The sequence below is a fragment of the Monodelphis domestica genome, chromosome 2 (genome assembly GCF_027887165.1).
Source record: "Monodelphis domestica isolate mMonDom1 chromosome 2, mMonDom1.pri, whole genome shotgun sequence".
Classification (NCBI taxonomy): Eukaryota; Metazoa; Chordata; class Mammalia; order Didelphimorphia; family Didelphidae; genus Monodelphis; species Monodelphis domestica.
In genome coordinates this window covers 430,608,395-430,624,320 of record NC_077228.1, presented here as the reverse complement: position 1 = coordinate 430,624,320, position 15,926 = coordinate 430,608,395, and the positions used below count along the sequence as shown (strand labels likewise).

General features: G+C 36.9%; 1 protein-coding gene across 5 annotated transcripts in view; it reads right to left on the bottom strand.

Annotated features, from left to right (window-relative positions):
- MTHFD1L (methylenetetrahydrofolate dehydrogenase (NADP+ dependent) 1 like) overlaps nucleotides 1–15,926 on the bottom strand; it is a 293,067-nt gene that overhangs the window by 168,599 nt on the left and 108,542 nt on the right. For 4 of the 5 annotated variants that reach the window (XM_007484726.3, XM_007484725.2, XM_056818928.1 and 1 more), the window contains exons 19-20: nucleotides 14,251–14,319; nucleotides 7,033–7,144 (exon numbers count right to left, since the gene is read on the bottom strand). In XM_007484726.3, the coding sequence (XP_007484788.1) occupies nucleotides 7,033–7,144; nucleotides 14,251–14,319 (181 nt within the window). Of the gene's footprint in view, nucleotides 1–7,032; nucleotides 7,145–14,250; nucleotides 14,320–14,667; nucleotides 14,896–15,926 lie in introns of those variants that run through there. The other variant, XM_056818929.1, reaches the window with a different exon arrangement.

Below are 15,926 nucleotides of genomic sequence, written 5' to 3'. Positions count from 1 at the left end.
TGGTTGAAGGATACCGACATACTGTGAAGTGTACAGAGTTGGGTAGCCTGGTTAGTAAAAGGCTTTAATTCCATGCTGTATGAGGATTTGGTTGAAGGAACTCGGCAATTTAGCCTGGATGAGGGAAGGTAAAGGGGGAAGAAGAAGTCAGGAAGGGAGATACCTGATAGTTGTCTTTAAGGATGCAATAATTTATCATGTGGAGGGGGTTGGGAGAACAAGAAGCAATAAATAGGTGCAAGCTTTAAAGAGGACAATCTAGGCTTGAAGGCAGGAATACCTCCTAACAACTGGAGATATCCAAAAGAGAAATGGGCTACTTTGAGAGGTGGTGGGTTTCTTCCCCCTTGGATATCTCTGAGTAGAACTGGCGGGTCACTTCTAAGGTAAGTTTTAATGGGCATTCCTTTTGCTCACTAAATTTGTCATAGGTGGTGGCAGGGGATTGGGGTCCTCACCAAAATCTTCCTATAACAGAAAAATCATAGGATAGGACCTGAATAGAAATAAAAAACAAAAAACCCCTCCACCACCTTGGTATCCATTGATCACAAATCCACTGAAGGGACTGCTCTCTGAGAGGAAAGGCAGTGGAATGTATATGGTTTGGGCTATCTGGCTAGTTAAGTCCCTTTCAAATTTCAAATTCTGTATCTGCCCATAGTTTATGAGTACTAACAATAATCTAGATCCCAGTGTTCTAAACCTACAGGAAATCATTCAAATCAGTGGTTTTTACTCTCCTGGAAACAAGTGAAGGGAGTTTTTTCACCCACTAACTCCTGTCACATGAGACACCTTACAATCCTAAAAGATTCTCTTTTAATTTTTCACTTCCTTGGATCTGGGACCTGAACAATCCCTGGGGAAAATACTGGGCTAAATCATACAATTTGTTCTAGTCTCTAGCTCCAATCTTTACTCCTCATGGGAACTCAGAGAAGAGTGCTTGTCCTATATGGTCTCTGAGGCCCCCTGAATCTCTGCTTTTATGATCCTCTATTGCTCAAACTTTATAAGCTGAATTTATTCTCTTCTGCACTATCTTCTCTACATCACAAGATTATTTTAAGGATTATGTGAGAGGGAAAAAAATAATGTTAAACAATATTCTGAAAATGCAAAACTCTATAAGGTCTAAGATATCACCATCTTTAAAAGGCTTCACTGAATTCAATTCAGTAAACATTTACTAGGCACCTACTACATGCAAGGCAGTGAGCACAGTTACAACAAAGATGACAATTTTCTAAATGTCTACATCAAAAGAGAGAACTTTGAAATGAAAGATGAGAAAAAGAGGCTCTTTCATAAAAGAGCATGCAGAGAAACTGAACAGAAGGTTGGCCCTTGTGACTAACTGAGAAGCAGACTAAGAGGAAATGAAAATAGGCTTATAAAGGTGATAAATTTCAAAGCCCCTCTGAAGAAATCAAGACTAGTGGGGAAAAGCAAATCCCTTCATTGTGTTTCCCTGTGTGTAGGCTGAGAAAAAATCATTATTAACATTAGGTGTTTTATTTCCTGACTGGAGAATATGACCTTCAGTTGGGCACTTCCAATACCATATCATCTACTATCCTGATTTAATTACTAATAAAATTACCAAGGAAGCAATTTGGAATTACTGTAAAACAGAAATGAGGTTGAGGCAGAGCTCTGCATTTTAAAAATTCTGGAAAAGGAGAGAGAGAAGTGAGCTTTCAATGCTAGATGATTATTTTACTTTTCAGGGTAGATAAAACTGCAGAAATATTTACTTTAGTCTAGTTGCATTAAAGGAACATTTTTGTTTAATATTAAAGATTTCAAAGGGATTAAAAAGTGGAGATGGAAAAGAGACAAAATAACTGAGTAGGCTCCTCTCAGAAAAGACTGCTAAGATGAATATGGAACCAGAATTACAAAAAAAATTTGGGAAATCAGAAATAGGTAGAAAAAAGAGACCTTAAAGTATTTTAATTAGAGAGAGATGAATTATTAGCCTGGAAATAAAACTTCATTTTAGAAGGGAGAAACTTAGTGGATGAATAAGATGGGAAGAACATTGGATTTAAAATCAGTTAAGATTTGGGTTCACATCTTGCTTTTTATCCTCCTTAGTTCTGTGATCACAGCATAACCTCTTGGGTCCTCAGTTTCTCAATCTACTTCAGAGGGCTTTTGTGAGGTTGAAATGAGATTATGCATTTAAAATGCTCTTGAAATCTTAAAGCATTATATAAATTCCAGCTGTTTTAAATATCAACTATTAATAAGTTTTTATTCTATAATATGCTAATATTTATGATATTCTGATAATAAGTAAATTGTTGAAAATAACCACTCTACAGTTAGAGAACTCATAAATCCATCAGGTTCTACATAAAAAGAACCTGCTGCAGATAAAATTTATATAACATACACTGAAAAAAAGAAAGTGTTGAGATCATGGATTGTAGCTTTAGAACTGGAATGGGCTTGAGTGATATTTATTCCAATCCCCTTATTTTTAACATGAGGAAACTGACATACAGAAAGTTTAAGGGGCCTGCCTATAGCCCCAGTTATTGGCTGTCTCCCTCTCCATCTCTGTTTGAGAATCCTAGGGGCTTCCTAGATATGGATAATGTGCCGCCTGCTATACAAATCCTCCCCTGATTTCCCTCATTTATTAGTCCTTGCTAAGGGGAACAACCTCTTGAAATTATTTTGTATATACCCTGAATTTATTTATCTCTGTATGTATATAGTATCCTCTCAGAAGAAGGTAAACTCCTTTTGAGCAGGCATAGTTTCTTTTTATTTGTTCAAGGAGATATTTCTTTGTTTTTGTTAACATTCATTTTAAAAAAATATGTAACATGATGATAATATAACATCTGATTTGTTATAAATATATATCCATTAGCTTATTTAAGAGAAACAAATTTTCAAATTAGCTAGGTTAAAAAAAATCTAAGTAGACTTAAAAAAACCCCAAAAAACTCTAACCCTTCTGTCTCAGCACTGATATTGAGTATTGGTTTCAAGGCAAAACAGAGGTAAGGGGTAGACAACTGGGGCTCAGTGACTTGCCCAGGGTGACATACCTAGTGCTTATTTGAGGATGGATTTGAATTCAGGTCTTCCAGACTCTGGGCTCAGCATTCTTTTTACTTCACCACCTAGATATCCACTCAGAGCTTATCTATGTGTACATATGCAGGGCCCATTCCTAGGTGCCCAGCAAGGAGCCCTGGGGCTCCTGTCATTAGACACTGAATGGGGACTTTCTCAGGAGTAAAACTCATTGATGACAAGCTGAATGCTGTCAAGCCTCTATAGGATCATTTGAAAATAGGGTAAAGTCAAATTATGTTGCTTAGCTTATAAAATGGCACTGAGTAAGATCCATCAGCTTCTGGAGAGGGCCTGGAGAAGAGGGAAGAAAGAGAAAGGCCACCCTATAGGTATAGGCAGAATTCAAGTGCTTCATTTGCAGAATGAAACAAAAGAAAATGAGAATCCTTAAAAAAGAAAAACATTTCAAAAGGGGAAAGAAAAGGGAACAAGTTTCAAATTTATAGGCTTAAAAAGTCTAAGAGATAATATATGAGTCAATGCAAAAAACCCCAAACAAACTAAAAACTCAAGTTAGCCTTTTTATAAAAGACACTAGAGTTTGATGCCAAAGATCTATGCTCTGTAGCAATAAACAAAAACAACATAAAATGACCCTATCCTGGGGACTGCTGACTGGATAGAGAAAAGAGAGAGTCCTTGGGGTGACCACAGCACTTTAAAATAATGTCCATGAAAACTTTTATTTCAGTCTGAGAAATTTGCCTAATTAATTAACAGGGTTTCTGTCTACTGTAGGCCCAAATGGAGTATCGATTCCATTATCCTGGAATAATTAATGCAGACAAGACCCACTGTTCCCTGCCAATGGGTATCATCAATATGTCATGTAGTACTGAGGGCCTGAGTGGATGTCAGCAAAACTACCCTCAGAGAGAAAACTCTGCTCTCTAGTCAGTACACTTTTTAAAAACCTTTTTTTAAAAGCTTTTTTAAAAAGCTTTTTTTAGTCTCCTGAGGTTTGAAGGGTCACCAGCAGAATATCATCACTGTAGCATTCATGAACTATTTTGAATTGTTCAAAAAGACTTAAATGACCTGCTTTCCTAGGACATGAGAAGCTTTTCCAGATTTCAGCTACATCACAGCCCTGATTACGCAGGACTACTTCCAACATCAAAAACCAGATGCCACCCATGAGGGCAGTCTCAAAGCCTTTGGCACCAGGCTCTGTGGAAGAGCTTGGCTGCATGTATTCACAGCACCAGAAGACTTTCATCTCGACACAGTAGCATGAAAATAGAGAACTTGGGTTTTTCTAGAAGGGTATCACTGTATGTAGGGCAGACTGCTAGGTCTAAACATTTATCCGCAATGCAGAGAAGCCTGGATGTTCTCTAACTAGGGGGAGATGAGGCCAAAGTCAGTCTTTTGGGGCAATATGGAGAGAAGCATGCCCTAAAGTCTCTTTTCATGGAGAATATTTGGTGGAATTCTGAGTCATTTAAATATGGTGTCAGTCTGCTGGAGAAGGATATCATTTAGGCACTCTGAACTCAAGTTATTCCACAAATGAGTAACACCAACATTTTAATTTAAAATAAAAACTCATTTATCTTTCCTCTGCCTCTATCTCTGACTCATACAGTAATAATAAAAGTAGGATTTGCTTTTTTTTAGGTTTTAGTCATTTGGGTTTTTTTAAGCACTCTAATATCAAGACTCAATCAAAACTGGTTTCTTAGATATATTATATCTTCTTGAGTGATAATACAAGTATAACCCAGAGGAACTGCTTGTTGGCTCTGGAAGGAGGGAAGAAAAAGGGGAGGGAAAAAACATGGACATGTAACCAAAGAAAAAGACTTTAAAATAATATATATATATTATATCTTCAAAGTATCTTCTGAAATAATATCAATATTCAGGTTTTAGTAAAGTACAGAATCTTACATATTTCTTTCTTTTAAAAATAATCCTTATCTCTTGTCTTGGTATCAATTCTAAGATGGTAAGATGGAAGAGTGGTAAGGGCTAAGCAACTTGGGTTAGGTGACTTGCCCAAAGTCTTACAGTTAGGAAGTATGCAGAGGTCAGATTTGAGTACAGGTCCTCCCAACTCCAAGCCTAGTAGTCGTGTACTGCCTAAGTTCCTATGCTTACAACTTTCAATAAGTGGATCAGTATCCTTATAAAATAATTATGCAAATTCAGTACATACATTTTGACATAGCCTCAATGATATACACTTAAAGCCATCTTGTCAATAAATAATAAATCAAAATTTTTTCAGAAAATTATAAAAATTTAAAAAAGAAATCATAAAAAAAATTGGAAGGAGAGATATAAAAGATAGGAATATGATCAGAGGGTATAAAGATCACATTTCTATTCCATCAAGTACCCTGCCAGCATAGAAGAATGTCTACTTTTTATAAACTGAAGTTTGAAGAGCTAAAATACCAACCCTACCACATTACTTCAACACCCAACTTTCATTTCCCTACATTGTGCAGATATCTAATTTTACGATCACTATAGATCAATCAAGCAATCTACTTAGATATCACAATCTTGTTCTTCATTGAGTGGATCCAATACAAAATGACATAAGAAAATCATGGATTACAAGTCTTTGAAAAGCAGACCCATAGATGGTCCTCTTCTCATCCTGATTTTATTTCTAGCAGGAATTCTTTTTTTTGAAACCCTTAGCTGCTCAGATAAGGCAGCCATGATGGAACATATAGTGTAATTGGGGGTATGTGGGGGGGAACTAGATAGTTGTTTTGCTTTTCAGTCTTAGAATTGATACTAAGTATTGGTTCAAAGGCAGAAGAATGGTAAGGGCTAGGCAATGGGAGTTAAATGACTTGCCCAGGGTCACACAGGAAGTGTCTGAGGGCAAATTTGAACCCAGGACCTCCTGTTTCTAGGCCTGGCTCTCAATTCACTGAACTACCCAGCTGCCCTATCTATCAGGATACCTTAAAAAATAAACTTAGTGACCATGAGTAAATTTTGAATCATCAAAAACAAAAAATGACAAGTGGAACCTATTTCAGGAAAATAACTCACTTCTGAGGCCAAAGTAACCTATTGATTATAAAGTTTCTATAAAAAAAAAAGGCTCCCACTACATTTGATTTGATGTAGCCAATAGGAGTCATTTATTGAAATTTGCAAAAAGCACACAAACATCAAAGTGCTTTAATTTTTATGAAAGTCTTTCTGTGAAAGGGAATTGCTTTTATATTTCCCCAAAGACTTGCTATGACATAAAATGGGGAGGTGGGAGAAGACAATAGAAGCTTTGATTGAGGAGGTGCCAGAGCCAACTGGCCTCATCCCTTGTCCACTAAGTCCCTGAGAGAGAGCAAGAAAGGGTAGATGGGGTGGCAGGAATAAAATTGGAGAATGATGACATGGATTCAAGTTCTAGTCATTTATAAAATAAAATTGGTAAAATGCTTTGCAAACCTTAAAGTATCTTATAAATGCTAGCTATTATTACTCTTTAATAGTACCAGCTCTCTCTTGCTCAAATGGGGTCATTAAAATTTCTTGTGGATAAAGGGAAGGGGAGGATTAACTCGGTTTCAAGCTGCTTCAATACTACAGACCTGCTCCAGGAGAATATGAAAGCCCATGTTTTATGTAAAAATGAAACTGTTAAGTTTCCATTTCCCAATAACTGTAATAAAGGGAAAGAAGTAGTACTTTTACTGGGTTCAAATCTGACCACTGACACTTTCTAGTGGGGGGACCCTAGACAAGTTACTTAGTTCCACTTACTTAGCCCTTACCACTCTTTTGCCTTGGAAACAATTCTCAATATCAATTCTAAAACAGAAGAGTTTAAAAAAAAAAGGGTAGATTTCTAATAGGGAAGAAGACTTTCATTAGTATTAAAATGAAGTTCCAGAAAGTTTGTTCCTTTATCATGTTTTCCAACAGTGGAGTATATGTAGTGCAAGAGAAATGACTTACCCACAAAACCTTCTTCACCAACCAATTTCAGCGCAATTTTATCAGCTAACACCGAAGAGTTGCCATGAGCAATGTTAGCAAAGGGGCCAGCATGAACAAACACAGGCGTTCCCTATGTAATGAGAAAAATAAATTTCAGAGAACAATTAAAGAATGCATTATCAGTTTGGGGCATAAAGAATGATGGAGCTTCAAAGGATATATTTAGAGCCTGCAGAGATCTTAAAAAGGTCTAACCTTCCCAATGTTTTTTTTTTTAAACTTTTTGGAAAATTCTATTTAATTAATTAATTTAGGATGTTTTTCCATGGTTACAAGATTCATGTTCTCCCCCCCACCCCATAGCCAATGCGCAATTCCACTGGGTTGATCAAGACCTATTTCCATATTATTGATATTTGCCCTAAAAAACATCTAGCCTAAAACACAAGAAACTGAGGACACTCAATTGGGAATCTGGATCTGAAAATGGGTTCTTAAAGGGAAAATTAGTAACACAAGTGAGGACATCTGATTTCTTCATGCTATCTTTGGAATACTGGTGGAGCACCAGTGTCTTCATAGAAGGGCTACAAGTAGGAGAGAAGGCTGTATAAATTCAGAAGAAGAGGGCCTGCCCACTTTTGAGGCAGCAGAGGAAGGAAGGAACCATCCATTTAGGTAGCTACTATATTCCAGGCACCGTACTAAAAGCTTTATAGTTATGATCTCATTTGATTCTCACAATGACCCTGGTATTACTGTCTTTATTTGTTTTTTATTTATTACCTTTATTTCATAGTTGAGGAAACTGAGGTATACGGTAGTTAAGTGACTTGCTTATAGGGTCACACAGCTTGTCTAAGGTCCAATTTGAACTGAAGTCCTCGATTCTAAGACGATAGCCCTCCCTCTACCGTGCCATCTAGCTGCCTCTAAGACAGACAACAATTCTTCTTTAAGTTATTTCAAGAGAAATTGTTTCCCTAGATTTGAACAAGGTGAGAACAATTAAGGACATGGGTTAGGAAAAAAGGCACCCTGCTTCTGTGACATCATGATAATTGTTGAGTGAACATTTAATTTTTGTAAATAAAATTTCTTATGATGGCAGAGACTGTTTTTGCTTTTTTCATTGTCTTCCCCCATGTTTAACATGATAACACAGTCAAGGAGTTCAAAGTCATTGGGTTCAAACCCTTCATTTCAGATGAGGACATGAAGCCATGAAGGGCTACACGACTTGTTTCAGGGAACTTCCATGTGGGTGCTAAGTAATAGGAGATGAACCAATGTCTTCTAACTTTTAATTCACCATTCTTTCTGGTGTCATTTTCCATTTCCAAGATTTATTATTATTGTTCTTTGCAGTAGTTAATATGTAATGGTTAGGAATGTTTAAAGGATACTTCTGGGTCAGGATTATTACTTCTCTTATCAATAATGTGTGCCTCCTTTGTAATCATTAATGTTTAGGTCACACTAACTCCCTTCTGAGGGGCAACTGGCACAACAATCAATTTTAAATGATATTGCTGTTTTGAATGAATACAATAACTAAATTTCTCTAGATCAAGTTTGTTTTACTATTTAGGGAAGGGAGAAGTCATAAATGTTTGATTAATCATTACACTGGAGTATATTCTTTTGACACTGCTAGGCTGGATAGATGTCATACTATATGAAAGGAGAAATGCGAGGAGCCCTAGTTGACCTAAAAGGTGGATGTTTAATTAAAAAATTTTTTTTCAAGAACAAATAAACCTGTTAGTCCAAAAGAAGTCTCAACCTTTAGAACACCTCCAGAAATGAACATTTTAAAGTAGGCTTTGGGCAGTTGTGGTTCAAAACCTTCTTTTAGGCTATTTTTATAACAATAATGGATTTGCTACTTAGAAATATTTCATCTAAATCCTCAATAATATTTTGTTCCTAAAAGATGGTTCTTGCGTATGTTAGAAATCTGTTAACTACTGAGATATCAAAGGCAAGAGAAAACAGAATTCATGAAATGTTTTGTTAATTCTTAGTAAAGGGAAAAGAAAGGAATTATCACAAAAGGGCCAACGTTGACTTTGGTGTACTTTAAGGCTCATTTTTTATCATAATTACAGCTTATATTTCATCTGGACTAATATATTCTTATATTTCAAATAGATTAAGGGTTTTTTAAAATACAAAAATCATTCTAGACAAAGCTGACCCAACACTGTTCAGGACCTGAACACATAAAACCAGGAACTCCATCTGTGAAAACACAAGCTGTCCTTTCATTAACTCAGTGGGAAAACAAGGATAGAGGTACGGGCCATGGGGGTAAGAAAGATGGAAAATTCCCATGAAACACGACAGGCTCTTTGCTGAATATGTTTCAATGATGAAACAACAGAAAAAAAGCAGGAAGAAAGAAAACAAAAGAAAAATCATGGCTGAGAAAGAGAATGATATGGATTATCAGCATCATATAGTCAAAGCCCTTTATACTCAGAATTTATTTCCTGCCTTCACCCCAAACACCTTGAGGATGTAACAAAAAGATACCGATAGTCATTGAAATTTATGGAAAGGTTAATGGGACTGGAAAGTTCAATATATTAATCTTTTATCCTATTAAATTCCATTCCTATGTAGGAGCAAAGGAAATATCAATTTAAAGTTTCCATAATCTGCCAGGGTTTCCAACATTAATGTGGTAGATGTGGATTGAAATATTCATACCTGACCTTTGTTTCTAGAAGAGATTTTGTTTTTTAAACTATATGAAGTAATTATCTTAATAATTTTAAGGAGTCTTTTTAACGTGGACATATTGTAATTTCTTGTATTTTAGTCCACTTCCTGAATGGGAGTAGGGGAGCAAAGGACTGGGACCTTTAATGGTCTATGGTCATACACTTGTTTTACAACTACTTACCTCTTGAATAAATGAATTTTAACATGGAAAAAAAAAGTTCTCAATGGGTAATTCACTGTTAGGTCAAGGTCATCAGTTCAACCATTACAGTATTTTGTGGTCACAGACTGAACCCATAACTGTCACAGCGGTTGTCTCATAAACAAAGAGGAGCCAGGTGACAAGGAATTGATAGATCACCACAAATTGCCAGTGTTGGAAAAAGAATTCTAGAAGTACATGGTCTCTGGGTCAGTCTTGCCATTTTCTATATACAAAGTAAAGTTTGTTAAATAAAATGTGATTCATGGATAACTACTAGAACAGTACATTATAATACAGTATGATACAGAGAGTGCTGGACTGAGATTTTGGAGACCTGGATATAAATTCTGGTTTTGCCAAGATTAGATATATGACCCTGAGCATGTAACTTAAGATATTCTGGACCTCAGTTTTTTAATCTACAAAATAAATTGCTTGGATGATAAAAGTTCCCTTTGGCTCTAATCATCTTTATTTCATAATAGGATTTTCATAATTTTTTCATGCAATATTATTTTATTTTTGTCTTTTCTAATGGTTTCTCATTCTTCAGGTTGAAAAGACACAAATAATTTCTTGTAAAGATAGTTTATCTAATGGCAAAATGTAGGAAAACATTCTAGATGTTGGCACACCTCATAAGAAAAGCAAAGGAGTCAGAATCATAAATTGATTTAAGTCAAAGGGACCACAGAATCTATGGAACCAAACCACTTCATTGAATTAGGTGAAGAACCTGAGCACTTAAAAGTGACTAATAGAATGTTAAGGAGAGCAAAGTGGTTGCAGATTCCAGAATACAAACTTTCTCAACCCCCATCTCAGGGTTTGCCTACATGTTAGCACATGTTAGATGGGTGTCAGGGACTGCCTTTTGCTACTCTATCACACTTCATTGCTTAGTCCAAAGCCTGGAACTTCGTAGGCACACAATAAATATTCATTGATTATATATTCTAAGACCAAAAATAAAAGAGAATATTTTTTGATCTTGAATCTTCTGGAAAGAATCCAAAATCTCTATATGTACATTTATAAGAGATTGACTATATGCTTAATGGAATCCAATGACCAAGTTAATTCCCAGGGCTTTGTATTGTTAAGGTTGTAGGAAATACAAGGACTTCAATTTGGGTAATATGAGTTTGGGGCAAGAACTAATAAAAAATTTCATCTCATAGGCTTGTAAGACTTAAATTTAAGTTTTATGCTAAATATGAGAATTCTAAATTAATATTGTGGTTGCCAATTTAAAAACATTACAGCTTAAGTCAAAGTGATTTTTAGCAGCTTTATTTATAAAGAAGTGGAAAGAGTGAAAGTGAAAAAATGTAGATAAAGAGACAGATTCTAATAAGCCTACCGGCCCTTCTCCTGAGAAGCCAGGCTCAGCTCTGGCAGGGGCTTCCCTAAATCCCTTATCTCCATGTGGATTTCCCAGTAATTCTCAGCCAGAGGTCCCAGTGGTGGTGTCTTCAGAGTTCCACCAAGGCAGCCTCTTCCAAAGTCAGGGTAGGAATCTCAACCATTCACTTCAAATAGCAGGAATCTCCAGAACCAATCTCTCCAAAAGCCAGGAAAGAAATGCCTCTCTAGAATCAGTCTCTCCAGAAACCAGGAAAGGAATGAATCTAGACCATGCTGGTCTCTTCTTTTTATGTTCCCCATTTCCATGTCACTTCCTGTCACTCCTTTTTTACAGAAACCAAGGCAGTCTTTAATTTGCCTAGCACTGACCAGGGGGGAAGGAGGGAGGGGCAATAGACTTTGGAGGTGTAAGCCTACTCTAGTAAGTGACTTGTGAATTCTCTTACTTAAGTGTTAAGTGGGGATACTTTAAGTTCCTGATTTGATTAACTAAAAATAGACAAGGGGAGAGTTAATCCTATCTTCACAGTTTCATTGTGTGACTATAAAACAAGCAACAATTACTCTATCTCCTGTTTCCTTTATATCACTTCCTCTCAGTCTCCCCTTTTAGAAAAAAAGCCCCTTGGGGACAGGGACTCCCACTTTTGGTGACTGTAACCCAGGTTTTAGTACAATGCCTAATAAATGCTCCTTTGTTCATTCCTGCCACCAATTCTCAGCATTCCAGATTACTCAGGATAAATCTGTTAAGACCCTCTAATGCAGTATGGGGTGGTGCAGACAGTGCATCAGATTTGGAGTTAGCACCTGGGCTCATTTTCCACTACAGAAGGGTGACCTCAGGAGAGTTGTTTTACAACTCTCTGCCTCAGTTTCTTAATTTGTAAAATAAGGAGGTTATACTAGGTAGCCTCTAAGGTCTCTGCCAGTTCTAAATCTGGGATTGTATAATCTCATCTCTTGTCAGAAGATAGAAAAACATCTTAACATCTTTGGAATGTCTTCTCAAACTGTAGGTGATGGAGGACATGCCCCCACATTTAAAAACATACAAAAACACATTCCCAGAGATAAAATTATTTCTGGATTATCTGTTCTTTTAGATGATAAATGGGGCTGATGAATGAATCTATCCATTACTGTATTTAGCACCAGGATAGTGGAGTTTGACCATGTTTAAAATATTTCAGCTGAAGTGTATCTTGTTTGACATGCCCATCTTTTTGGACAAACATTTCAGATGATCTTGTAGTTTGAAAGTTTGAATATATCCAATCTTGTTAAGAATGATTAAGATTGCTTTACCTGCAACTTGACTAATTCCCTGAATGGGATAGGTAATTTGTACTAGTAAAGAATGAATCAATGGAAACAATGAATTAAATATGCTTTCTGAAGTTACAAAAAGCTGACTGAGTGGGAAGGACATCTGACATTTTGTTTTGTATCTTCTTGAAACACTTACGGCATATTGTATTTAACTATGAGAGAGGCAGTTAGGTGGTTCAGTGGATAGAGAGCCTGGCCTGGAGCTAGAAGGTCCTAGGTTCAAATTTGACCTCAGATACTTCCTAGCTATGTGGCCCTGGGCAAGTCACTTAACCCCCATTGCCTAGCTCTTACCACTCTTCTGACTTTGAACCAATACTTAGCATCAATTCCAAGACTGAAAAACAAAACAACTAACTATCTAGTTTCTTCTCCAATTACACTATATGTTCCATGATGGCTGCCTTATCCAAGCATTGCATCTCCCCCATTGCCTAACACAGGGCTCTGTAAAACAGGGGGTGCTTAATTAATGCTTGTTCACCTGAAGATGTTAAATGTTAAGCTTTGGAACTTGGTCTTATTAATGTGAACATGAAGATATGAAAATATTATTTAGTTCTTATTATGAGCTGACAGAAATCTGATGAAAAAGGAGCTTAACAGTAATAATTGTCAAATTTTGAGGTAGTTATCATTGTACTGAAGGGAATTGTTGTCTAACAAAGATTGATCTGGTTGATAAAGTTTTATTATTTAACAGCTATTTAACAAACACTAATTTATTTACTATTAATGAAATATTAAATATGTTTCCCCCCAAACCAGTGATTTCAATAATATAGGAAGTTCTTTCTACAAATTCCAGTCCAGACTGGCAATTGCTTTGCATTTTTAATCTTAGAGAATTGACAAGAGAACTAAGAAGCTTATGAAGACAGAGTATGTCAAAATACTTGAATATAAATAGTCCTGATTCTGAAGTTATGTCTCTTTTTATTTCCAACCCTCCATCTTCCTCACAATGGCATGTGTACACACACACACACACACACACACACACACACACACACACACACACACACACATTCTATTCAACATTAAATGCAGATGGCTAACACATCAGATAATGAAAATTATATTGTAACTAGGAGAAAAGAGAACTATATAAGTTCAGTTAGAATAAATTCAAGGTTAATGTCCTTCAGAAAAGAAACAATCCACAAAAGTAAGATTGGGTAGAAACTGCATCACTCCACAAAAATTTTCTAGTTATCTACTATGTATAAAAAGTTTCGTTAGGAAAACAAAGACTCCAAGTTACAGGGGATTGAAAGATAAATTTGGCATTGTGGCAAATGGGTTCCATCTTCTAGCCACACGAAGGATAAGCTGTCCCTGATTTGGTTTTTTAGTTTTGTCAATAGCCCATTATCAACTGAAACATTGCCAACATGACTGACTTTTGAGAAAGATTATATTTCTTTGGCACAGAAAAAAATGGATTATTATGTCTTGACAATGGTTGTGGGGAAAACATAACTATGGATAGAAAGGTTGCTCATGGCTCAGTGAGGGACAGAGGGAATAAAGACGACAGTACGGCAAATTTAAAGAAATATGTGAAATCATTCACTAAAAAAACAAAACAACAAACCCACCTCTAAGGTTTGCATCAGAGTTGGCTTAATTGCATCCTTCATCAAAACTGTCAAAGCTCCGGTCACTCCCTAAAAGAAATTAGACGGACGTCACATTTAGGCTCATTTCATTGCAATCGGATATAAATATTGGGTTCACCATCCTTACTTGAAAATGTATAAGCAGATAGAAATATGATGTCAAATTCAGATTATCTTGTCTAAATTAATCATTTTTTAAAATAATACAGTCAGCAAGCTCTACAGCCACTTTCTCTTGCCTGCTTCTTAGGTCAGATTTGCAACAATTACTCATTTACTAACTCTCATTCAACCCCTCTTGGCTCTGTTCCTGGTTCCCAGATGTCCAAACCATGCTTTCTCATTTGGACCTCTGCTCAGTGCCTGGGGTCTCCTTGCCCAGAAATATCCACTCACCCATGAAGACTGCTCTCCACCTGGAACTTCCATGAGGGACACCCTTCCCTGCCATTGGGGAGTCCTTCCTGGAGCTTCCATTTTGTGGAGGGGACAAAGGCCAGTCTTTACTCCCCTCTTGGTCCAATTACTGGTCAAGGCTTCAAACCTTTCCCCAGTGTGGGTAGTTTCCTTTCCTCCCCAGTTTTTTGGCTCCCTTTTGGGGACTCCTTCCCCATTATAACATGAGCTCCTTGGGGGCTGGAGTTATCTTCATTGTTTTGTTGGGGTTTTTCGCTTGTATTTATATCCCTTATGCCTTAGATCCAGAAAGTGTCTAAATGCTTATTTCCTTCATTCCTTTCTTTGAACATTGTTATATGCTACTTTGAATAAGCCTGTGGGCTAGGTGTTGGGGGAGATACAAAGATAACCCTTATGGAGCTAAAAATCTAGCAGAGAAAACACAGTGTACACAAAATGCAAGGTCAGGATCTGTGATTTCATTGGTGTAGGGAATTTCCAGGGGAGAAATCTCCCCTTGCCAAAGCAGACTAATATTTTCTCTGCAATTTGTAGTGTGAAACAATTGCTCAGAACATGAGGCAGTTAAATGAATTGCTCAGGATCACACAGTCTGTATACATCAGGGACAGGATTTGGATCTGGGTCTACCTGTCTTTGGGACTAGCTCCATCAATAAAAATACATTATGTATTACTTGTACTGCAGAATAGTATTTATTAAAAAGAGCAGCAAAGAGTGAGTGTTCTATAAACGGTTAGAAAGAGAAAAGCTCAATTCTAACCTTGATGGAGTGGAGGGGAGTTGTAGTGGTGAAGAAATCACCAAAGGTTTTATGGACATGTCAAATCTGACCGGGATCTTGAAGGAAGAGAAGTATTCCAAAAGGGTGGGCAATCTATATATAGGCTGCAGTCAGGAGGAAGTGATGGACACTTACAAGGAAAGGTAAGTATTATGTGTAGGCTGCAGCAAATGGGGATGGGGGTCAGGTGGGGAGGGAAGAGATAAAGGCAATTAGAATGAAATGGGCCCAGAAAGGGGATGAGGGGGGCAGTTCATTGTCTGGCTACAGATGCAGAAATCCTATTCAAAAGCCAGGAATGAGCCCCAGAAGTATCTGGGCAGACAAATGACCTGAATATTTGCAGTGTCCTTAAAGCTTTTACGGTCACCACTCTGCTAATGGCAAAGGCTGGATCCTTTGCTTTCTTTGTCTTTGCATGATCTGAGTCTTATACTTATGATGCATTTTT